General features: G+C 35.2%; 1 protein-coding gene across 3 annotated transcripts in view; it reads left to right on the top strand.

Moving 5' to 3' along the window:
- The window catches only part of R3HDM1 (R3H domain containing 1), a 171119-nt gene that overhangs the window by 42724 nt on the left and 103865 nt on the right, over positions 1-24530 (top strand). For 2 of the 3 annotated variants that reach the window (XM_047082940.1, XM_047082938.1), the window contains exons 2-5: positions 434-642; positions 2223-2433; positions 18681-18795; positions 19852-19930. In XM_047082940.1, coding sequence (XP_046938896.1) covers positions 2263-2433; positions 18681-18795; positions 19852-19930 — 365 coding nt within the window. In that variant the 5' untranslated portion in view covers positions 434-642; positions 2223-2262. Of the gene's footprint in view, positions 1-433; positions 643-1626; positions 1661-2222; positions 2434-13936; positions 13979-14441; positions 14532-18680; positions 18796-19851; positions 19931-24530 lie in introns of all 3 variants that reach the window. The other variant, XM_047082937.1, reaches the window with a different exon arrangement.

Here is a 24530-nt window from a genome sequence, read left to right as displayed (position 1 = left end):
AAAAATCTAGAGTGTGATCATTATTCAAAATTATAGTCTTCCATTAAATCCATAGAGTTGGAGCTCTGGAAGAGAACTCTTTGGAGTTAAGCATTCTTGGTTGCAATCTTAGACAAACTTTTTTTCCTTTATAAAATAAATAAATATCTCTCTTACAACACTGACCACATACTAAATTCTTGTTATGTATTAGTTTCCTAGCTTTCTTCTCCCCTCTGCTTTTACTGCTAAACTCTCTAGGTGGCCTCAGTGACTTATTTAGGCTCACAAACTAATACATGTCAAAATTAGTTGTAAGTATGTATTCTGACTTTTGTTTAAGACAAGAAACTAGTAAATTCACCAACAGTAACATTTTTAATTTCCAAATTACTATGTAGTGTTCCTCCCCTTGGCTCTTTTGTTAAAATGTTTTTTCTTATTTTAATTTTAGGCCACTGAAAGGTATGATATATTTGATTCACGACAGTCCATTTCAGCCCAGGAATCTACAGTGGTGACAAGGACATGGGACTCCTCCTGCCAGATTCCAGATGGTTCAATACACTTGACACCCTGGCTGACAACTGTGAAAAAGAACCTTGGATTACTTTATTTTATTTTTGTGGGACACCACAATCCCAATTCCATAGGACACATCAGGTAAACTGTCTTATCACTCAAGAAAAACATACCCCTTTTTCTTTTAAAATCTTACATATGAAAAGCAGGGAGCCAGAGTATTTTAAGAAATGCCCTACCCTTTAATAACCTTGTTGTTTTGAAAATAAGTCAGTTAACTCTGGTATGGAATATAATTAAGGAAGACTTTTTTTTTTTTTTTTTTTTTTTTTGAGAGAGAATCCCAGGTGCTGTAAGCCCGACCTAGGTCTCAATCTCAGGAGGAACTGTGAAATCATGACCTTAACTAAAATCAAGAGTTGGACGCTTAATCGACTGAGCTATCTAGGTGCCCTAAGGAAAACTTTTTAAACTTCAGTTTAGTCTACCTGTGACTTTAGAATCTATTTCTCCCTCTTTTTTTTGTTTGTTTTTTTTTTTGTGTGGGTTTATTTTTTTAACCTTTTCAGATGTGTTTATGGATTTCTGAAATTTGTTTAGGTATTTGTTTATGATTATGTGAGGTGATACATTGTGGTAACCATTTCACAATATATACGTATCATATCTTCATGTCATGCACCTTAAACTTACACATTGTTTTATGTCAATTACATCTCGATAAAGCTAGAAAAAAAATAGAAGTTGTTTACATCAGGTTTTGTTCTACAAGGCCACATTTCTCACAGTTTCAAAAATGACAGCTGTCCCTGATGCACTGCTATTTGGTATCAGCATAAAGTGTTTTCTTAAACTCACTAAAGGTATGAAATATATTGGCATCTTACGCATTTGATTTTCTGAGGAATCTGTATACTAAAATGTCTGATAATAGGTGTTGTTTGTCACTGAATCACATGTCAGGAGAGTTTTCAATGCTTGATTCATAATGCAGATTATTAATGCAGATTACCAACTGTGTTTTGTATAGAATGTTGCTGTTTTTTTTTTAATTATTTCCTTTTAAAAATTTGGAACTTTAGGCATCTAAATGAAGGCTATAATAGAAATATATTTTTCTTACAGGAAGATACTCCTGAAATCCTTTTTAGAAAAAAAGGTAAATCTCTATTTACCTTTATAACTACAACCATTACCTTAATATGGATCACTCCTTAATGTTTCTTAAGACCCTTTAAAAGTTGTGTGTGTGGGGCCCCTGGGTGGCTCAGTCGGTTAAGCATCTGACTTTGGCTCAGGTCATGATCTCGCGGTGAGTTCGAGCGCCACTTCCTGATCTGTGCTGACAGCTCAGAGCCTGGAGCCTGCTTCACATTCTGTGTCTGTCTCTCTCTCAGGCCCTCTCCACTCATGCTCTGCCTCTCTCTCTCTCTCTGCCCACCCCCAAAAATAAATGAACTTTAGAAAAATAATTTTAAAAAGTGGCATGTATTTCAGCATCACCTCATACCCTTACTGTAGCTCTTATCTCATTGTATACCTTTTTTAGTGTATATGTCTGCCACTATATTCTATAGTTTTTGAAAGTAGGAATTTTGCTTCTATCTTGTTTAAAGCCAACATTATTCCTGGACCATAGAAGGCATCAGTCAATATTGTATAGTAACTGAATTTAAGAGATGTTTCAAACTGAATTTAAATTTTTTTTCTTTCTTGCTAAGGCTTCAAGTTCCCTGTAGAATTCTAAAATAACCTTTGCTGATGAGGATGTCTGATACTGTTACTGTAAAAAATGAAACTGAAACAATGAAGGATTTGGAGGCAGAAGTGAAAGATAAAACCAGAGTTGAAAATCTTATCAAATCAGAAAACTATGGGAAGATTTTGGCAGAGAAGAATGAACGTTGTATTGACAACAATATTGATTTGCAGGTAAACAGGATTTTCTCTCTGACTACAAATACTAATTCTCAAGATACAATTATACTCTTTATACCAATCTCACTCTCAAAATTCTAAAAGGGTAAGTTGACCCTTTGGGACGTGTTTACTAGCTGTTTTTTGAGCTATCTGGATCAGATTGTTGAGTGTAGCTCTTTGAATTGCTTGTATCTTTGATTTGCTTTGTATTTACTTATAATTGCTTTCATTTGTATGTGTCCAATTCATTTTTTATTGGGTTTCTGCCTTTTTGTACTCCTGCACCTATTAGCATCATGAGAGTTCAGGATCTAACCTAAGAACCCTTAAAGGAGAGAAGAATAAGTAAGATTGCAAACTGTAGAAGTTTTCTTGCCAAAAACAACCCTTAAGGGAAGCAGTCACCCATGACTGAGAACAGAGGTTGCTGGGAAAAACGAATTCATGTGAGGCTTTTGCTGCTACACATATATGATTTCGAATTAACTACTGAGAAGGCTTTTAATTCCAGGCATAGATGGAAATTGATGAATTGGTCAACAGATTCAAGATAGGTAAAAATTATTTCAGGTAGTACTTACAGTATTCACTTCTGAATGTTCTAGTAATGTCCCATGATTTGTGAGTCAGGAAGATGGCATAAGGGCTTGGCTTACTGAATGTTTAGTGAATTTGTTGCCTAAGGCAACAAAAGTGGTTTTTTGCCAATATTTAACTGATAGATGGACTGGCCTGGAAAGTCCAAAACTACTTCACTCACATATCTGACACCATGGTGGGAATGGCTGAGATGTCTTCTCACCTGGAACTGGGAGCATCTCCCTGTGGCCCCTCCAGCATGGCCGACCAGGGTAGTCACACTTCCTATGTGATGACTCAGGGGTCACAGAAAGAATGTTCCAGGAGGCAACCACAGCTGCAAGCATTCTTTTGACTAGGCTTATAAGTCCCAGAATGTCTCTTCTGTCATCTTTTGATGACATATGTGAATAAAGTTAGCCCAGATTCAAGGGAGGAGCAATTAGAGTCTCCATCTCAGTAGGAAAGAAAGACCTTTAATCTACCACAGAACTTTCTTAAAATATTATTTCTAACTCATTTGTTTTAGTTTAGCCCTATGAATAAAGAATTCTAGTTTGGAGAAAATATTTTATCGTTATTCTGTCATTCTTATTACATCCTGAAGATCTCGAGGGCTACTTTTTTATAAGCATAAAGGGCTATTTTTTTAATATACTTTTCTTATAAGTAAAGAAGTTTCTTTTAAGGGTTATTTCATTCATTCAGTCAGAAACTTTGTTTATTCCCCATTATATGCCAGAAATATGTTAGAAAATGAAAGCAACTCACATAGCTATAAAAAGGCATTTAGGCCCCACTGATTAAGTATAGTCAAGTGGTAATTACCTAAGAAATTGGCAGAAATAACATAATTTTCCTAGTCATTTTTAGTAATAGCACTTTTTAAAACAAATTGCCAAGCTTGCCGTCACTACACTGTGATGGCAGCATGCCAGTATCCTGATTGAATCAGAGAAAATCTGCTAAAATTCTATTGCACTTATTATTGAAATAGTAGAAGATTTCCTTTTAGTCCCTTTTTTATACCTAATACTCCCTCTTCCAGGTCATGCTTATAAACAAGCGATCAGTTTGAATTATTGCATTTCTTACTGTGTGTGTTGTGTTGCCCTTGGCAGTAAGCACTGTTGAATCATGGCACAGTTCATACTATAGGAATATAGGAAAATTACATGCATTCCCCAAATACTTACTGAAAGCCTATTCTATGCAAAGGAAATTCTATAGTAAGCAAAAATGAACATGGTCTCTGACATACTCCATTCAGCATCATGACTATAAAGATTGGGAAGAGAAACAAAGAGAACATGAGAATTCATCTTATATTAATCTGTTGAATGCTATATTCACAGTTTGTTCAGATGTTTATTAAGAGTTTACTGTATGTGAGAATATTTACTCTGCTTGGAACTTTTTGAGATTCAACATGCCTCCATGCAAGGTGTCTGGCAAGAGGCTTACAGTCAAAACAACTTACATGGAAGAGATTTAAGTAGTGGAAATGAGAAATGGAAGTAGATTAATAAATATAAAAGTTTTTTCCTATATTTTTACCTATTATAATGTAAAAAAAAGTCAACTCTGTTAAGCATCAGTAGAATAGTCTTGTTACGAAAAATCTGGCTAATATAAAATTATCTTTTAACTTACTATGGAGTTACCTTATGACATACTAGTAGACATTTCATCTTTCTTGGGTACCTTTAAGATGCTGGCTAAAGGTTTAATTTTAATAGCCACCGTATTTACTTAAATTTAGATGTGTATATCAACTTATATATGTTTCCTATTAAGAATTTTGAATAAACCAATATATTGCCTATTTCCTTGTCTATCATTCTGAATAAACTTATATCTGTTGTCTTGCTTCAACCCAGTAATACTTGAAGTGACTTAGAAAAATGAAAATGTTTCCTCAAGAAGCATATATTTCATCCATTCCCAAGTCTTAATTTCCTGACCACCCCCTTAGTGCTTTATTTAGAAAAAGTCGTTTTTGAACGAAGGGATGTAGTAGCTTCTATAATACTGTGAAGACATCTTACAGTTTTCTACTATGTTAAGGTGTTAAAGATAGCATTTATATAAAAAATTTTATCAAACTGGAGAGAGGACAGCAGACATTGGACATTACCTTCGATGATTACAAGTGGACTATCTCATAGAGCTCCTTAACCATTGCTTTTATATGTAATTCTGCTGGCGTGACTCTCTTTTTTAAAAATGTTAGTTGCGTTCTTCATTCAGAGTTATATTTCGGGTTATAATCTTTTATAGAAGTTTTAGAATTACTTCCTTAAGAATACTTTAGTGCTAATTTGAGCGATCTGTGTACATTAATGTCAAGAAGTTAACTTACCTACATAATTACTGTGGGGTTGGTTCTGAACTGTTGATTATGGTCCCAGATAATTGTGCAAAGAGTTTTTGCTGAGTAATTTTTCTACTGCCACACGCTATTCCTATTACAGATATTAAGTTGTATATTGGACTTTTTATGATTATATAGTAATTAGAAGGTTGGAGTGATGAGGAGTCAAGCTTCTAAATCCAGAAAAATGTTCGACTACAACTAATCTTTAATGAATGGTGGGGGAAGGGGAGAAGTGTTTGCTTTGGTTTTCTTTGTATAACTGATTAATATGCCCTCTGGCGTTCGATTTTTCTCAGGGATAGAATTTTCAGATTAAATTTAGGGTGAATTGTCTTGATTTTTTGTAGTCATTTATTTCAAATGTAAAATTAGGAATCTTGTGCTCTGCTTACTATATATTCAACTTCCCCATTCTTTTTTAATTGTATTTTTGTACAGGACAAATGCTTTGTGTAGGGGTACTCATCTGTGTACATGTGTATATAAACACAATCCAAACCTATTTTAGAGCAGATTAAACAATGATCCCTCTCCCAACAAACTATTTATTGAACAATAGGATGGCCAGTCCAGATTGTGTTGGTAACCTTTGTTGTGGAGGAAATGAGAACTGATTTTTGTTTACAACTAGACCTTTATGTGCCAAAGAGCATGAACAGCTTCTGATCTATATGAGTGAATTTACCAGACAAAATCAGTTGAAGTAGGTGCTTAGTATACTCTGTTTCTGTAGCAGGCCCTTTGATAGTCAAGACAAAATACCTACATCTTGTATCCCCAGGTGAGCTCCAATGCCTTTCTTTAAAAAAAGGGAAGATGGGGCATGGAAGAGACAAGAAAGCAATGGCAATCTAATAGGGTTATCAGAAAAACTCAAGGTACAGGCCACATTGACCAACAGGAGGTTAACAGGCATTAAATTATTTAATTGATGAAACATGTAAAGAAGTTTTTGTTTAAAGGATTGAATGAGGGGCACCTGAGCGCCCTCAGTCGGTTGAGCGTCCGACTTCAGCTCAGGTCATGATCTCGCGGTCCGTGAGTTCAAGCCCCGTGTTGGGCTCTGTGCTTACAGCTCAGAGCCTGGAGCCTGTTTCGGATTCTGTGTCTCCCTCTCTCTCTGACCTTCCCCCTTTCATGCTCTGTCTGTCTCTGTCTCAAAATAAATGTTTAAAAAAATTTTTTTCAAATAATAAAAATAAAGGATTGAATGAAAGGCTGTCTGTATAAAATCATACAGATCTTAACTGTTTTCCTTTTTCTCCAACAAAGATATAAAGGATGTATCTAACATACCCGGTATATAGTGAGAGCCTAGCTAGTGGTAGGTATAGAATCTAGGTAGATTCTCTATCTATAGAATAAATATTCTATGATATTTATTATCATCAGCATGTTACTAATTATTTATTACTAATAGCACAACAACATGGCTTTTAGAATAGTCCCTTTATTCTCACACAGCATTCTTTTTTTTAGTAGTAAAATACAAAATAAAACTTATTTCTTGACATAAGCTCCCCAGAATTGCAGTGAAGTACTCTTTGTTTCTTTGCATTAAGTTCCAGATTTGTATATTATACTTTTATTGTCTTTTATTAATATTTAATGAATTCAACTTTTTTTTTAATGTTTATTTTTGAGAGAGGCAGAGAGAGCGTGAGCAGGGGAGGGGCAGAGAGAGAGGGAGACACAGAATCCGAAGCAGGCTTCAGGCTCTGAGCTGTAAGCAGAGCCTGATGCGGGTTCAGACTCACAAACCATGAGATCATGACCTGAGCCGAAGTTGGACTCCTAACCAACTGAGCCACCCAGTTGCTCCAGTCAAATGATTTTTGAAAAGGGTGCCAATACTGTGGAGAAAGATAGTCTTTTCAACAAATGGTGTTGGAACAGCTGTATATCCACATGCAAAAGAAGGAAGTTGGAGCTTTACTTAATGCCATATAAGTAAATTAACACAAAATCTATGAAAGACTTAAATGCAAGAGCTAACTAAAACTATGAAGCTCTTAAAAGAATACAGGGGGGAAACATCATGACATTGGATTTGTACTGATTTCTTAGGACACCAAGGGGATTTTTTCAGTCCCCAGCCCCACCACCTCCAAGACATCTCCAGTTCCCAGGGATACCTCCTGCAGTCTGCACACCCAAGACAGAAAGGGCCATGGAGCTGGAGCTGCCAGACCTATTAAAAGTTGACGACTTTAAGGAAGTCAAAGGGTGAACACTGCATAGCCACAAAACAGACTGAAGAAGGTGTGGGGTAATACCCCCAAGATTCTGAATCTCAACACCCTCCCAGCTGGTACCAGTATTGGACTATACTTTGAACAGTGAGGATGTTGGATACCTAAGACAAAAGCAACAACTCTAATAAAGGAAAACAACCATCAACCTGTGGAAGCTACCCCAACCAAATGATTAGTGAAGCCAGACTCCCTGAACATTGGGTATTTCCAGCAGAAACACACATAGCCCAGAGCAGCAATACACTGATGATGGCCCCACAGACAATGGGAGGAAAGCCACTGGCCTGGTTCAGTATTACCAGAGAGAATGTGGCATTTTCAAGAAAGGAGTTGATGCTGAGATCCGAGACAAGTCTTCTGGTGCCAGACCCAGACAGTGTGTGTTTGGGTTCAGGCTGGATGGGTTTCCATTTGAATATCATGGACATCAGTGGAGGTATTCATCACCACCATCACCCTTTAAGAACCTGAGGAAGAAATGCCTTGGAAGAGACGTGCCCTCTGTTAATCCCATTGACATTTCTTCCAAAAAAGATCCTGAGTCCACTAGAGATGCTCAAGGTAGTAACTTACCATTTTGTAGTTAAATTCATAAAACTCAAACAGTCACAGCTAAAGTTCCCAGAGTTTATCTGAGCACCCCTTCCGTTTTCCAGATATCTATGCCCAGGTCACTTGGAGAGCCAGTGGATAACCAAGAGTCACCTCCAGCCTTCTACCTCCATGTGGTTTTTCCAGAGCAGTGATAACTCAGTCATCTTTCCCAAGCTTATTTTTGCCCAACTACCCTAAAAGCAGCATCTGTGTTTCTGTGCATTTTATAGTGAACCCAAGCTCTTTTTGTTGAGTCTTGTAAATGCTACAACATTTGCAAAACTGAGGACACTCCAAGAGGCATCCCTGACCAAAGCTGGAGTTTGCTTCCTAATTAGTGAGACTTGGCTAATGAGAGTCAGATAAGATAGCCAGAGTGTTCTCAAGATGGATGGGTTTTGGAAGGGGAAAATAAAATGCTAAGCTCATATGCATACATACTACCAATTGGCTCAGGAAGATATTCAGCATCTCTATCAAGCAGGTGAGAGGAGACTAGGGACAGATGAATCTTGCTTTAACATGACTCTTGCCATAAGTATCTTCTCTCAGCTAAAAACTACCATGGAGGCTTATTCCAGGATGGCTAATCAAGATTTGTTAAGCTGTGTTGGCCGTGAATTAAAAGTGGTCTGAAGACCCATCTTCCACTATACCCTGAACCGCCTTGCTTTTTTTACTGAGAGGCTCTGCTATTCCATGAAATGTGCCAACACAGATGTCTCCACCCTGATCAGGATCAAGGTCACTGGAGAGATCGATCTTTTATAGATAAAACAGATGTTCAGTCAGGTGTATCAGAAGATTGTAGGCACAGTGATTGCAAGTGACACCAGTGGAGATTAGCAGAGGCTTCCTTTGGCCATGGTGGGCCAGTAGGAGGTACTTTTTTAAATGAATGAAGCCATTCAAAGCTTATCCTTCAACTCAGTGACTGACCTGCTTGCAGCAATATCAATTATCACTTAATCAAAAGAGCTTTTTACTAAGGGCTGTGTCAGAGTAATGTGCTTGGTTTGCATATGTAGTTATTGCCTTAATTCCAGTGTTATTTTTTCTCGTATACAATCCATTTAAAGCCATATCACGATGTTGCAATAATGCAGTGTTTGTAAAGCATAATTCTCACTGCTTTTACTCTAATCAGGATACCAAATGGAATGTGAATCAAAATCTCGAATGGGGGGAGGGTGATTACTTTTATGACATTAGATTTGGCAATCATTTCTTGGCTATGACACCAAAGGCACAGGTAACAAAAGAAGAAAAGACAAGTTAGATTTCATGAAAAAAACTTTTTAATTGTGCATTACAAGACACTGTCAACAGAGTAGACAGACAACCCATAGAATAGGAGAAAATATTGTAAATCATGTATCTGATAAGTGATTAATAACCAGAATATATAGAGAATTCCTAAAAACACAAGTACAAAACAACCCTATTCAAAAATGGGCAAAGGACTTAAATAGACATTTCTCCAAATATCTATGAATGGCCAGTAAGTGCATGAAAAGATACACATCATCATTAAACATTAGGGAAAAGCAAATCAAAACCACAATGAGATACTACCTCATACCCATTTGGATGGATATCAAAAACCAGAAAGCACGTTTTGGCAAGATGTAGGGGAATTAAAACCTTGTACAATCTTGGTGGGAACTTAAAATGGGACAGCCACTAGTGGAAAGCGGCATAACATTTAATAAAAAACTTAAAAATAGAACTACTATGTGATCCAGCAATTCCACTTTTAAGTCCCCTCCCCCCCCCAAAAAATTAAAAGGATTTTGAAGAGATATTTGTACACCCACGTTCATAGCAACATTATGCACAATAACTGAAACATTGAATCACCTCTTATGGATCCATCAACAGATGAATGAATGGGTAAGCATGTTTTGGTATATACATAAAATTGAATATTACTCAGCCTTAGGAAGGAAATTCTGCAACATGCTACAACCTTGAGGTCATTATGCTAAGTGAAATAATCCAGTCACAAAAGGCAAATACTATGTGCTTTCACCTTTATGAGGTACTTAAAGTAGTCAGAATCATTAAGACAAAGTAGAATGGTTGTTGCCAGGGGCTGGGGAAAGGAGAATGAGGAGTTATATTTAATAGAGTAACTTCCAGTTTTACAAGATGAAGAGTTATGGATGTGGTTGGTAGTGATGATTGCACAACATTATGAATGCATTTAATACTACTGATCTGTACACCTAACCGCTAATATGGTAAATTTTATGTGTGTTTTTCACTAATTTAAAAAAAAATGAGGAAAAAGTAAAAATTATTCCTTAAAAAGATACATTTTTAAAATAATTTTATTCCTATTTAAAGTCAAATCTGGCTGCCAAAATGATACCAAAATATAAAACAAAGGCTGTTTGTGTTAATACACACAACATGTTTTCCCTGCTTTGTTGTTACGTATGTATTATGTATTTTCAGTTCTTTGCTATTTGAAGTGAAGTTATAACTGATTTTTATTGAATAATGGCCCTTTGGCATTTTATAATCTATTTAATGGAGTAGTGTATTAGTTTTCTATTGCAGCATAGCATATTACTGTAAACTTAGATGCTTAAAAGTAGCATCCACTTGCCAACTCATAGTTCTGTTGAAGCTAAGTGGGGTTCAGCTGAGTTCTTTGTTTAGGGTTTCACAAAGCCAAACTCAAAGGTGTTGGCCAGCCTAGGCCCTTATCTGGAGACTCAGGGAAGAATTTGCTTCCAAGCTCATTCCAGTTGCTAGTGTAATTTAGTTCCTTGCAGCTAGCTTTAAGTTTGAGGTCCACGTTTCCTCTCTGACTTCTCAGCCACGGGCTGCTTACTCTCTGCTCCTTAGAGCCTGCCTGCAATCCTCCCATGGCCTCTCCATCTTCAAAGCCAACACTGGTGTGTCATGTCCTTCTCACCCGTTTTTTTCTGACTTGCCCTTCTCCCAACCAAAGAAAACTTTCAGCTTTAAAAGAGCTCTCATGAATGTGTCAAACCCTGCTGGATTATCTGTATCTTATGATGGACTGAATTGGGACTTTAATTACGTCTCCAAAACCCCCTCACAGCTTTACTTAGGTTAGAGTTTGATTAAATTATCAGGGGATTGGAATATGGGGAGACCATCTTTAGTATTCTGTCTGTCACCGGTAGTAGTCTGAAGGTTTTGGGTTCTGGTGGACTGTTTAGTAATCCTGAACTTGGACTGTAAGGTTCCTGAGACCAGAAACAGTCTTATTCATCTGTGTAGCCCAGTGTGTGGCAGTGTCATGTATACAAGCAGGAATTCAGAACATGTTAAAATAAATGAAATCACATTGAGATAATTTTACCTCTTTTTTTATCTTTATTGTTATCAAAAGTTCCTTATGAATTAAAACTGAGCTGGTGAATGCATGTATGAGTCTATAAAAACTCTAAACAATTACTGTAGGGGTAACATACAGTATCCCCACTTAATTTTTTTTTAAGTTAAATCTTAGGTCTAGTGATTAGAAATAGGACATAGGTTTTCTGACATGTTAGGTTCCTAACGTTTAATAATCTATTACATATATATAGTGCTTTGGGTTTTACAGAGCACCTTTTTTACTCTGCTGTTTAATTGAACCTATTCAGGAGCCTTGAAAATTAGTACAAATCATATGAACTTTTATACAGATGAGAATAAACTGAAAAAAATTTGACCAGGATCACCTACTAATAAGCAAAGCTAGAAATTTAAAGTCAACCCTTCTACATAGGAAATACAGTTTGTACTTGCCATTTAATCATCTCTTTTAAAAATTTTCAATAGACTGGGGTGCCTGGGTGGCTCAGTCAGCTAAGCTGACTTCGGCTCAGGTCATGATCTCATGGTTTGTGAGTTTAAGCCCTGCACCAGGCTCTGTGCTGACAGCTCAGAGTGTGGAGCCTGGTTCGGATTCTGTTGTCTCCCTCTCTCTCTGTCCCTCCCCTGCTCATGCTCTGTCTCTCTCTGTCTCAAAAATAAGTAAAACATTAAAAAAAATTTTTTTTTAATTTTTCAATAGAAAGTTTTGTACTCCTGATGCTTAAAATTGTAAGGGTTTAAGAGAAGGGGAGTAAGTCACAAATTCTTTTCCCTTCTAGTGCCTTGGACCTCATTTAGTTATGTGGATTTTCTAGTGTTCATCTATTGATTTTTCTCCCACTTTGTGGCCTGTAAGTCCTTACTGCATTATGTAGCATAACTTTTTTAATTCTGCTTTTAGATATCAGTACAGACTGTTAGAAATCCTCTTGAACAAATTAAAGAGGAAAGTAAATAGAAACAGAAGATAGTACAGACATGCAGAAGGTCTCATAGGCAGGAAGCACTGACATATGCATCTGTGTGCACTTCCATGCCGTTTTCTTCTTTATTTTTTCTATTTTTCTTTTGTTATTGCTAAATGACTCTGGTAATCCAGAGTCAAAACTCCCCAAAATATAGTGCTTCTTATATTTCAAGAACTTTGGATACAAAATGGGTACCAGGACACACTGGTACTGCAGATTCTCATTTTTTCTTCTTCTTCCTCTTCGAGAGAGAGAAAGACAGAAAGTGAGAGTGAGTGAGTAGGAGAGAATCTTAAGCAGGCTCTTTGCCCGGCATGGGGCCTGATGCGGGGTTCAGTCTCACCACAGTGAGATCATGACATGAACCGAAATCAAGAGTCAGATGCTCAACCAACTGAGCCACCCAGGAATCCCCAGATTCCCATTTCTGTTGGTTTTACATAAGGCTTTTTTGGGTGGAAGAATGAAATAGTGGCTTTTTTTTTTCATATGCAAAGCATACTAATCTAGGTATTAAGAAGGACTTTTTCACCTGTTTTATGTTTGGTACCAAACTAGCTTCCTGGTTTTAATGTGTACGAATGATAGATACCTATTGGGGATTGGGGTTGAGAGGTAGATTGGAAGGAGGTGGGAAGAAGTAAAGTGTTTAAAACCTGTCTGGCTTCATTTCATAGGCACTTCAGCTGCTTTCCCAAACCAGAGCCTGGTATCACAAACTAGAGCTGGTTGTCCCAGCGGGTGTCCAGGTCGTGTGATCTTCCAGTCATGCCGAATGAAATGCATATTGTAACTGCCCTCTTTTCTTTCTGCTTCTTTGCCTTACCCTAGACCAGGCAAAAAGGATTTCATCATTAATAAACTGGTGGTGTGCCTCTTTATAGTGTTAAAAAGACTCAGTAGATATGTGGTTGTACTCTGACTCAGTGTGCATTTAAAGCATTCTTAGTAAGTTTGGAAACTTTTCTAAGCATAGCTACTTAAAATTCCTCAGGTGTGTGTGCGTGTGTGTGTGTGTGTGTGTGTGTGTGTGTGTGTGTGTGTTTGTATGTTTCCCTCACCTTAGCTAAAATGTAATATGTTATAAAATTCTTAAGAAGTATATTTTATTTTAGTGTATCTAATTAGTTACTTTATAAGTTCCATTTAACTCAGTTAACATGGAAATTTTGGCCATTTGCTGACTTAAAGAAAATACCAAAATACCCACAGAAGGATTTTAGAGAATCTTCTATAAGTGTGATTCTGGGAGGAATCAATACTTTTTTACTTAAAACCAACTTTGATTTCCTCATTTCCAGTACTTTGTGCAGGTAGTTTCTCTGTGGTTTAGGATTATGAATTAAGCAACAAACATTTTGTTTCAGTGTGAAATTTAATACGAATCTTTCTTGTGTGTTCAGCGGCCATTGCAATCCTTTGGACAGACAGGAAAAAGGTCTAAGGTATAGTAAATATATTTTGTGCTGGCATGCCAAGGGCCTTCCTTCATGCTTGATGAATCCTTGTTTTCATACAGCGCTGCATTCAGTTTAGTTTTGTCATATTTTGTTTGGGGCAGAAAGCTTATTTTGTTTTATTTGGGGTTTTTGTCTTGCCTAGTCGCTTTTGTGCATTGCTTTTATATCTTTAATGGTTCTCTATCTATAGAGAAAATGGCTTTCTCACCATTCTTTGGTTTTTGAAATTGGAATTAGTCCCATTCTTGCTATTGCTGTAGTTTTCAAAACTATATTTGTTTTCCCTCTTAACAAAGGGTTTTAGTGGTATTTAATGATATATTTAACTTGCGCATTTCACCTACTTTTATACATGGCAGAAGCTATAAAGAAACTTTAACTCTAGGGGGCTTTTGGATATGCCCTAGATTTGTGAAATGTAGTGTTAATTTTAAATACTTCTCTTTAGTCGAGCTCAAAGTTAAAGCTAGTTCGGAGCCTTGCAGTGTGTGAAGAATCTCCACCACCCCCTACAGCAGAGATATCACAGGAGAACCAGGTAAAAAAAAAAAAAAAAAAAAAAAGAAAAGAAAAGAAAAAACAAAAACAAAAACAAAAAATTGTTATTTAAAGGCATGGTACAATAACCTGCTTCCTGGAGAGTATTTTTTCATAAGGTTAAATAAAAGTTGTATATGCATGTGTGTGCATTATGTATGTGTTTTCATTTGTTTGCTTTATTTTAAATGAGTGAAGCTAATTTCATAATACCACCAAAGATACAGATAAAAGTCGGGAAAACCTCATTGCTTCAATCTGAGGCTTGGTGCAGTGGTTTCTCTCTGGAGAAATTTAGGGATTATGTAATTAACTGGGAAGATGACTTTAAGGGATTATAAATTATTATTGAAAGTTATAAAATATTAAGTAGTACTTCTGAGCATAACTGTGATGAAATTTGCCCTTTTTATTTTGGCTTTTATAAATTTGTTAAACACTTACTGCTTGTGTGTGAAGAGGAGACTACCCAAGACTTTGGCTTGATGTATTATTTTACTTATTAACCTGAATGCATGCTGAAGCCAGTTTTCTAGTTAGGTTGGCCATAATAGTTTAATACTTCTAATTTCTCTTCTGTCTGTGCCTGTAAAATATTAAACAACTGAGGTTCAAGCAAATGGTTCAGTTTGCCTTTTATATATTCTTTTTAATGCTATGACTTTACTTTTCTGATAATCTTAGCCATGCATTGATCTTTGTCTCATGTTACCTTTGGACATTTATCCCTAAATAATTTAGGACGCTTTACCAATGTTTTTATCAGTGTGATAACTTTGCCTGTTGGTGATTTGTTCTACTTCTTAAGAGTTTGAGCAGCCTGATATCCCGTTCTGTATCAATAATAATTTTCAAAGAATTGAAGCAACTGTTTGGTTATTTAAGAAACTGTGACTAAAACAAGGAAAGGGGGGGGAAAAGGCCATGATAGGTTGTACAACCCTTTTTTTTTTTTAAATAAATGCCAGTTGTACGTTAATTCAAAAGAAAAAAAAAGATTGTTATACTTTGCCTTGATTTAGAAGCTGATGCCCTCAAAAGCCTATTATAGATGTGAAAGATAGTTGTCACATATTTAGAACATGTTGGGTTTTTTAAAACCACTTCACTTCTTTGTTTCCAAAATACAAGAAAAGGAAGGTTTTGAAAATAAATTATTTATTGTCAACGAAGAATGTATAAAAATTAGTTTCCTTTGAAATTTGTTCAAGTGTCAGGAACATAGTGTTCAAATTGTATGATTTTTATTGAAGATTTAACTACATAGATAAAAGATAGCTCTATGTATTTATTCTATAAAATAGATACGCTTTAGTAATAATGAACTTTCTAGCAAGAAGCAGAAACACAATCAAATGTTTTCTTAAGAACTATTGCCTAGACAACATGTTTTAAATGTTAACCTTTGGCTTTTACATGGTTGTTAATAAGGCTAGAGAGTTATGGTATACTTTGGAAGAAATCAATGAAATTGTTTTTGAAATAGCAATTTTAAAAGTTATTTTATACAAGTAAGAGTGAAGAATACACCTGTACAAGGTGGAGCGGTGGATATTGTAATTTTTTTGAAAATTCATTTTTTCATTCTGTTGGCCAAAATGTTACACCATCTTAGCCTCCTGGAATTAGTCCAAGGATATTGAGGAAATGAAAAGGGTCATTCATAATTAGACTGTTAATACAGAAAAAGTGCATACTTGATGAGAAAAAGGATAAGGTGATCTTTGTACATTTTAACCTGATCTGAAAAATAGTGGAGGGAAAATTCTCATAGTGCTACATAAATATATCTAGTGAAAATTCATGTGAAAAATTAATATCAAGAGTGTACATTGTATATTAATGTATACATTTTTATCACAATGTTTCTGTTTATATAAAGTTCAGAAACTAAGTTATAGCATATGAATGATGAATAAAGTATTTATGCCAGAGTTCAGTATTCCACTTACTAGATTCTTTCTCAGTTTCTCTTGGGTACAATAAATTCTTTATTTTCAGGTAATAACCCATTATTGTTCTCTCAGAGCAAAAGATATTCCTTTTAGTAGAAAGTCATCTTTTTCCAAGCCTTGGCTTAACAATTGCACCTGAATGAGAATTAGAAAATAAACTATTTCCCATGAAATGTGCTGGTATCTAATTCTTGGTAGTAGAGACACTTTCCAACTAATAATGCCTGCTTCAGAATGTGATTTTTGAGGAATTAATCTGGAATAAAACTCATTAGTCAAAAGGTTGAGAGGCAATTAAAAAAGAGATGTCACTTGTGTCTGATGAGAGCTTATGAGAGGGAAGTGACCTCAATAACAGATGTCAATGACAGAATGAAGAGTAAAGGCATTACAGCTTCCTGTGGAGATGTTGCTATCCTTCCAATTATTTATAGTCAGAAGAGTTCGTTTAAAAGGACTACTGGGTTTTTGAATATGTCTCGTTGATTTGCTACTAAAAACAAGGCCTTGGTACCAACTGAAAGCAAGGCCTTGGTGTATGAAGCCTGCCGTATTTTTAAATACAGTTCATCGTGACAAAATAGTTTAATATCTGTAATTAAAATGTAGGGCTTTGGGAAGGGAATTTAGAAATGAAATCTGATACTCAGTGGAAGCTGCTTTTAGTGAAGGCCTAAATGTGCAATCTTCCAACTGGATTCTGTAGGTTATTCTTGAGTTAGGAGTAAAATCTATAAGTCAGGAAAACTTCTGTAATATTCTACTTCTGAAACATAGCTCTGGGATTCATTTTTAAATATCTGTTTTACATTTAGGAATAGAATAAGGAAAGTGGATAAGAAAATGAGTCATAGTGAGAAGAATGACTTTTACCAATTGATGAATGTATGAAGTTGATTAATATATGAAGTTTGGTAAGCAAGACAAAGGAGGGCATAAAGCAGATGTTCATCATTCTACTAAAAATTGCTAATCCAGAGCTTGTGCCCTATATTCTAAGCCCAAATTTGAAGTGAGATGAAATAGGAAGCAGAAGAACAAAGATAAAAATAACAGTCAGCAACCCTATAGGAAAAAGTACATATATATATTTGACCAGAAATTTTGTCAAATATTCTTTCCAAAAAAAATTACATGGGTAAAAAAAGGTTAATAAAATTCTTGTGACTGCAAGTTCAACTCCTGAAATTTATATCCTTTTTGATGTTGATTTATTACACCTATTTCCATGGCAACCATCACCTAGAAAAGTGAAGTAATTGATCAGTGTTTTTCATCAATAAATAATAGTATCATTTAGTCTACAAAAAGGTCATACCTCTGTCTTTAGTAGAAATGGTCTGGAAATTATTCTACCTTTATGACTTGGCTTGAATAAACAGAGATTTGTGACTTTTTTTTTTTTTTTTTTTTTTTTTTTTGCCTTTTTAGGCTTTGTGAATTAATTTCCAGTAATTTCTTTGGGCTCTGAAATTACATTTAATGTTACTATTTTTGAAATGGAATGTAGAATTCCTTTTTCTATTTTACAGAATATGATTACTTCACAGGGTTAAATATTACATATCCAGAAGGAAAACAATCTTGTTTGAAACCTTTCTAAAACATGGTGGTGATTGAAAGAGGAACAGTAATATGTCATTCATAAATAGAAAATAATCAGATGTGTGGATTTGGTTTTGGAAAATCTGTACTTACATTTTTATATGGCAAGAGAATGGAAGAGTGTGAGATTATAAAGGATACTCAAAAAACTATTTTTTTGTTAAGTGTTGGCTTGATGCTCACTTGTTCTTATTGTCATGATTGATGATCATTATTCTTTTGTTTGGCAGTGGCATCTCCAGTACAAAAATAGGCTAAGAAGACCTTGCTTCTGACCCTCCAAGGGTTTTACAAGTAGATATATTCAGAGTAACATAGAAAATATCTTATGTTCTGTAAATAATTTTGAGGACATGTTTAAATTGATACATTCAACTCAAAACATTAATTTTAACATTTTCTATCAAGACTTTGATATAAGTGGTAAAATATTAAGTTGTATTCCAGTATGAAGAATCTAATTAGTTAACATAAAAATCTTTATCCTTTTTCTCCTCCATACAGTTTTGTGTTACTCAAAAAATATAAATGTGTGGTATTAGCTGAATTGCTTTATATTTTCATTTATAACTGATTTTGCCTTCCAACAGGAGAAAATTCAGATCCAGTTAACGCAATCATTTGAAAAAGAGGAGAAGCCCTCAAAAGATGAAGCAGAAAAAGAAAAAGCCAGTGATAAGTTACCCAGAAAAATGTTATCAAGAGGTTTGCAATTTATTTGTTTTCAAACAAAATTTTAAGTTTACTGTCAATAATTCCATCCTTTATCCCTTGAAACTTTATGTATAATATATCTCTAGTAAAAATGATAACAGACTTAAGGGATGTTAAAATAATTTGCTCACCTGGGCAAAATGGCATAACACAAATCTGAACATCAGTAAGATGCTTCAGCCAAAGAAACGGCAACATATGCCAAAATCACTGAGGCAGATAACTATCTTGACCTCTTATTGATCTCTCATAATGAAATACTGGAATCACTATGATTTGAATACTTGAGTCTGTTAAAAATAATATTACTCTTTAATTCTATATGATACAACAAGCTGATGCCAAAATATGCAGTATCCGTTAAGAATATTCTTGGAAACCCAGAATGTTTATCTTTCATAACAAATGTCAAGGAACTTCATCATCTAGCATTACAAGTCAATGACAATACTTCTTTAATTTATAAAACCAGTTACATTGGCCAGTATTATGAACAGTGTGAGTATATTATATTTAAGGGGAAGAATGTAAACATGAATATCTGAAAAACTATTTTGAAAGCAAGCCTTTGGTGATAGGCCTGATCAAATCTAAATACTTTTTCAGAACTAGAATTCCTACCTACTTCCAAACTATTGCCTCTACTTATGTTCTTAACTGAACTAAACTGTCTTAATTTGCGCTAAATATGGATAATTATTTAATTCATTCAAATTTTTCACTTGAGGCATTTTTGATCATGAGAATTGTGGTGAGTATATAAAAGGATCTTTAAAGACTTTAGAGTAAATTAAACAGGCATGTGTGAGAGAAAAAAAATTAAGAATATGCATGAACATGCAGTTATATCAATCTTTGTCATGCTCATTATTTGGGAGTAGAAAGCTTGTGGTCATTTGAGTTCATCGTAAATTCCCTTTTCCTTCCTTGTCAGTTTTTTCCCATGTGGGGCATCTCATTTTGTTTAAAATATGCATCATGTGTAAAAGGGAAAGGGATTTGTTTTCAGACAACTTTATACTGGGTTTTTGTGTTGTTGTTTTTTAGATTCCAGTCAAGAATACACTGATTCAACTGGCATAGATCTACATGAATTTTTAGTAAATACATTAAAAAACAATCCCAGGTAAAAATTAAATTTATAAGGTTTACATTGCTTGGAGTGCCATAATTTTGCTATGTTTGTTTTCATTATTGAGTTAGAATATTAGAATAAGATTGCAGTGTTTGAAGTACACCAGAAACATTTTAGTTTCCTAGGGCTAAGATGTTGTTGGTCTACTGTATGCACATGTATAAATATTTTTTTTTCATTTTTCATGTCCCATGATATAAAAATAATTCATTCTTTTTGTAGGAATTTTTGGAAATACAGAATCACCAAGATATTTTGACTCTTAATTGAGGTAGAGAGGTAATCATGAATCGTGGAAAAGAAAAAAAAAAAATTCCCTTACAATAATACACTCACCCAAATAAGAACTTAGTGTATTCATTTTGAGTTTTTGAACTTGACTAAATGCAGAATTTTTGTTCACTCTTGTGTATTAACCTTCAACCTAAAGATTTTTAAGGTCCTTTTGTGGGTCACTGTGAAACCCTTTGTGTTGCCAGGGTACTAATGAATACACTCTAACTTTCTGGCAGGTCATTGACCCCTTTGTGGCCTTCTCCCCACAAAAAGCCTTATCTACAAAATATCTGCCTAACACTTTCATGGGGTAGAAGACTCCAAGGCTAAGAATCCCTCCTCTAGATATTAGCTTTACATGGTGGTAGTTCTTTAACGTCCATTAAAATGAAAGTAAAACACTTTCTCTGGGTATATGCATATGGAGGATAACAGGAATAACTCTCTCTAGTCTCTTTGAGGCTTATCTCGTGTCATGCTTCAAGATAATCTTTATTTTCATTCAGGATTTATTGTATTCAATATCATCTTGGTTTACTGTTGTATATTTAACATAAACCCCAAAAAGAGAACCACCAAAATGAAAAGTGGTCTCCTTGTAAATGGGGTTGAAGGAGTATAGTATGGGGTGAGGAAGAAAATAAGACAAGTCTGCATGACTTTTTTTTTTCTTCAGTTTAAGTTTATTCCTCACTGGTCACAACAGAATGATTAATCCATTAGTTCATTGAACAGGCATTTACTGAACATCTGTCATATTCCAAGCTTTGTGCTAAAAACACTGTAAATAGAAAGATGGAGATATAATCCCTACCCTAAAGTATTCACCATGTCTGAGCTAGGAAAAAACATAGGATATATAATTAAAATTAAATTTTCATGTTGTAAAAGAAGTTTTTGGATGTGCTATAAAAACACAGGGAAGGGGCCCCAACCTGTTTTTGAAAGGATATCGGAAGACTTCACTGAAAAAATAAGCCTGGGCTGAGCCATGAATTCATAGTGTTTTAAGTGGAAGCAAGCTGGCCGTATAGAGAAGCATGAGAAAGGCATTCTAGGATAGATATAAGTGCACTGACAAGGCACAGTAGTGTGAGAGAGGAAGTGGTATATCCAAGGAAAGTCTAGCAGGGAGGCATGTGGTAAGTGATTCCAGAAAGTGATGGGGAAGATGTTGGTGAGGTATGAAGACAGACCATATCCAGTTGTTCTCGACCTAGGATTGTACCAACACTGTGGGGTGGTGAGCCCATTGAGTGTGCAGTGCTGCTGGGATGCCAGGGATCCTAAAGAGATCTTTAAGGCAGTAATGAACAATGAAAAATAGTGAGTAGTGCATCATTTAAGAAGTACTGAGTATGGCATGCTAAGTTGAGGAGTAACTAAAGAATTTTGAATAGGGTAATGCCATAATAGGTATAGGTATTTTAGAAAGATTACTTTGGCAGTGAGGGGCCAACAAAGAATGTGGATAGGACACCATAGAGAGGAATAGAGAGGAAAGGACATGTTTGAAAGATACTTAGGAAGCATCAAGGCAAGACATAGTGATGATTTGGATATAGAATGGTTATGATGTAGAATAGCTACTAGGTTTCTGGCTAGCCCCATTAACTGAGTCCCATTAACAGTCCCATTAACTGAGAAAGTGGGTAAGGGGCAAGCCTGAGTGGAATCGGGCATGTTCTGTTTTAAGTATAGTTTGAGGTGCCAGATGAAAAAGCAGGAGATGTGATCTCTCAGCAGTTAAAATGCTCTGGTTTTCAAGTATATGAAACTTGAGTAATAGGTTTGGGAGTCACTTGTAGAGATGAAGCTTGAGAAGGATTAAAATGACAAGGACAAAATTCTGTGGGAAGACAGGATAGAAAAGGTAGATGAGAAAGGAAGAGACCAAGTCCTAAAAATGGAAGAATCATGAGAACATTTATCTTAGAAGTTTGACAGGGAGTTGAATGGGGGGAGCTGTTTCATGGAAGATAAAATAACACAGGGACATGAAAATAGAAGTACCAAAACCAGTCCATTAGATTAAGAAATTAGGAAATTCTTGGCTATTTTAATAAATTGTTTCATTTGGGGTGGGATGGTGGAAACCAGAACTCATTGGGTTGGGGAATGAGGAGGAAGGTAGAAAACACATAGCTAATTTCTATAAAACAAGATAGGGTGCTAGACAGGCAGAATTTTTCTTTCCTCTGAACCCGTAGGAGAGACCTCAGTAAGAATGACAATAAGGAATCTATTTTTATACATCCTCAAATATTTTTCTGTTGTACAGTTCTCTGCTTTCTTCTACAAATGTAAAAGTTTTAAATATATCTGCACATGTATTTTTATGTACCATTTAATGGTTTTTAGTATATTCACAGATACGTAGAGCCACCACTACAGGCAATTTTACAACTTTTTCATCACCCCAAAAAGAAACTGCATATTTTTAGCTATCACCTTTCTGTTCTCTGAGCTCTAATCTACTTTATATCTCTACAGATTTTCCTGTTTTGGACATCTCCTATGAATGAAATCATGTATATGTCTTTTGTGGACTGGCTTCATTCACTTAGCATAATATTTTCAAGTTTCATTCATGTTGTAGCATGTATCAGTACTTCTATTTTTTTTCCTATGTATGTATTTGTATTTGAATAAACATAAGTAAATAATTCATGTAATGGCCAACATATAAGTAATTACTAATGTCGATATGGTTTAGAAAGTTGTAGCTAATGTTAAATTTTGTGAGAAGATTTTTGTTAGGAATAACTAGTGACTTAGTGTTCTCTCAGTGAAACACACAATCAGTTGCCAGATCTACATGGTACAAAAGTAGTATAAGTATGGCAAGTTTCCACTAAAACTGTCAAGATTGGATATTGTTCAGAGAAATCTTCTAGACTTTAAACAGATTTATTTTTAGTGTTAGAAAAATTTAGTCAACCTTTCATTTCAAGATTTTTCTTGGGGCGCCTGGGTGGCTCAGTTGGTTAAGCTTCCGACTTCAGCTCAGGTCATGATCTCACAGTCCGTGAGTTCAAGCCCCCATGGGGCTCTGTGCTGACCGCTCAGAGCCTGGAGCCTGCTTTGGATTCTGTGTCTCCCTCTCTCTCTCTGCCCCTCCCCTGCTCATGCTCTGTCTCTCTCTATCTCAAAAATAAATTAAAAAAAAAAAAACATTAAAAAAAAAATTTTTCTTATGATCATTAAATCTTTATCTTATTCTCAGCCAAATAAATAAACTTAACTCCAGATGTTAAGTAATAATTTATCTGGAATTCCTATTTGCAAGAAATATTTGCAGAGGCTATACTTACTAGTCATTATCTGTTACAGATATTTGACCAAGCTCATATGGAATATTGGGAAGGAGCGGTGGTCAAATGGAAGCATTATTGTTTTCTGCTTTTTTATTTGCCACTGGTCTGCTAGCTGCATACAGTTTCTCTAAAGTTATTTCTGGTATAATGACTAGAACACTAAAAGATTGTTGCCTCTTCATTTTAGATAGTAGCTGATTGATCAGTGTGATTTAGATCCCTGTTCTTATTATTTTTTAAATAATAGCATACATTGGTTCCCTTTAAAAGATTATACAATAATTTCAGTAATTATGCCCACTTTTAGGTTCATGTGCTAAACCTTATGCCTTAAGAAATTTGTGGATTTGTTAGTTTGAGTGCTATATGCAGTGCTTCTCTAAAGGATTATTATCTTTTAAGTTAATGATCATCACCAAATATCTAACCTTGATTACAGATTATAGGAAGCTTGGACTAAACTATAGTAGATAAAAGGCAGGAAGTGTAAATCTTGAGAATTTAAGGAAATGACCAGTCTTATTTTTCTAACAAGTTATATTTCTTAGTAACTGAAAATATAGTAAACCAGGCAGAAGCGTTTATTTTGTAAGTGGTCCAGATAATGATAAAAAGTCCTCTGCAATCTGTAGATCTACATGTGAAAGGGGAAAAAAGACTGAATTTATATCAATGGCTAAGTAAAAGTGTTAGATTTTTCTCTCATGGAGATAACCAATTTATTTTTAGTGGCAATACATTTGCTGAAACATATTTCACAGATCTTTTGCCTACTGTTCAAAAACAGAAAATAAAATTTTTTTTTCCTATCTTTTCTGATATAAGTACTCCTACCCTGGCTTTTTTTTTTTTTTTTTTTTAATATTTTCCCCTGTTTCCATTTGCATGGTAAATGTTTTTCCACCCCTTCACTTTCAGTATGCATGTGTCTTTAGGTCTGAAATTAGACAGTAGATAGATGGATCCTGTTTTTTAGTCCAGCCACCCACCCTGTGTGT

The sequence above is a fragment of the Lynx rufus genome, unplaced genomic scaffold, assembly GCF_022079265.1.
Source record: "Lynx rufus isolate CCGP_SWC_20201006 ecotype Redwood Valley unplaced genomic scaffold, mLynRuf1.p SCAF_2, whole genome shotgun sequence".
Taxonomy (NCBI): domain Eukaryota; kingdom Metazoa; phylum Chordata; class Mammalia; order Carnivora; family Felidae; genus Lynx; species Lynx rufus.
The sequence above is the reverse complement of the archived record's forward strand: the minus strand, read 5'-3'. Positions and strand labels throughout refer to the sequence as shown.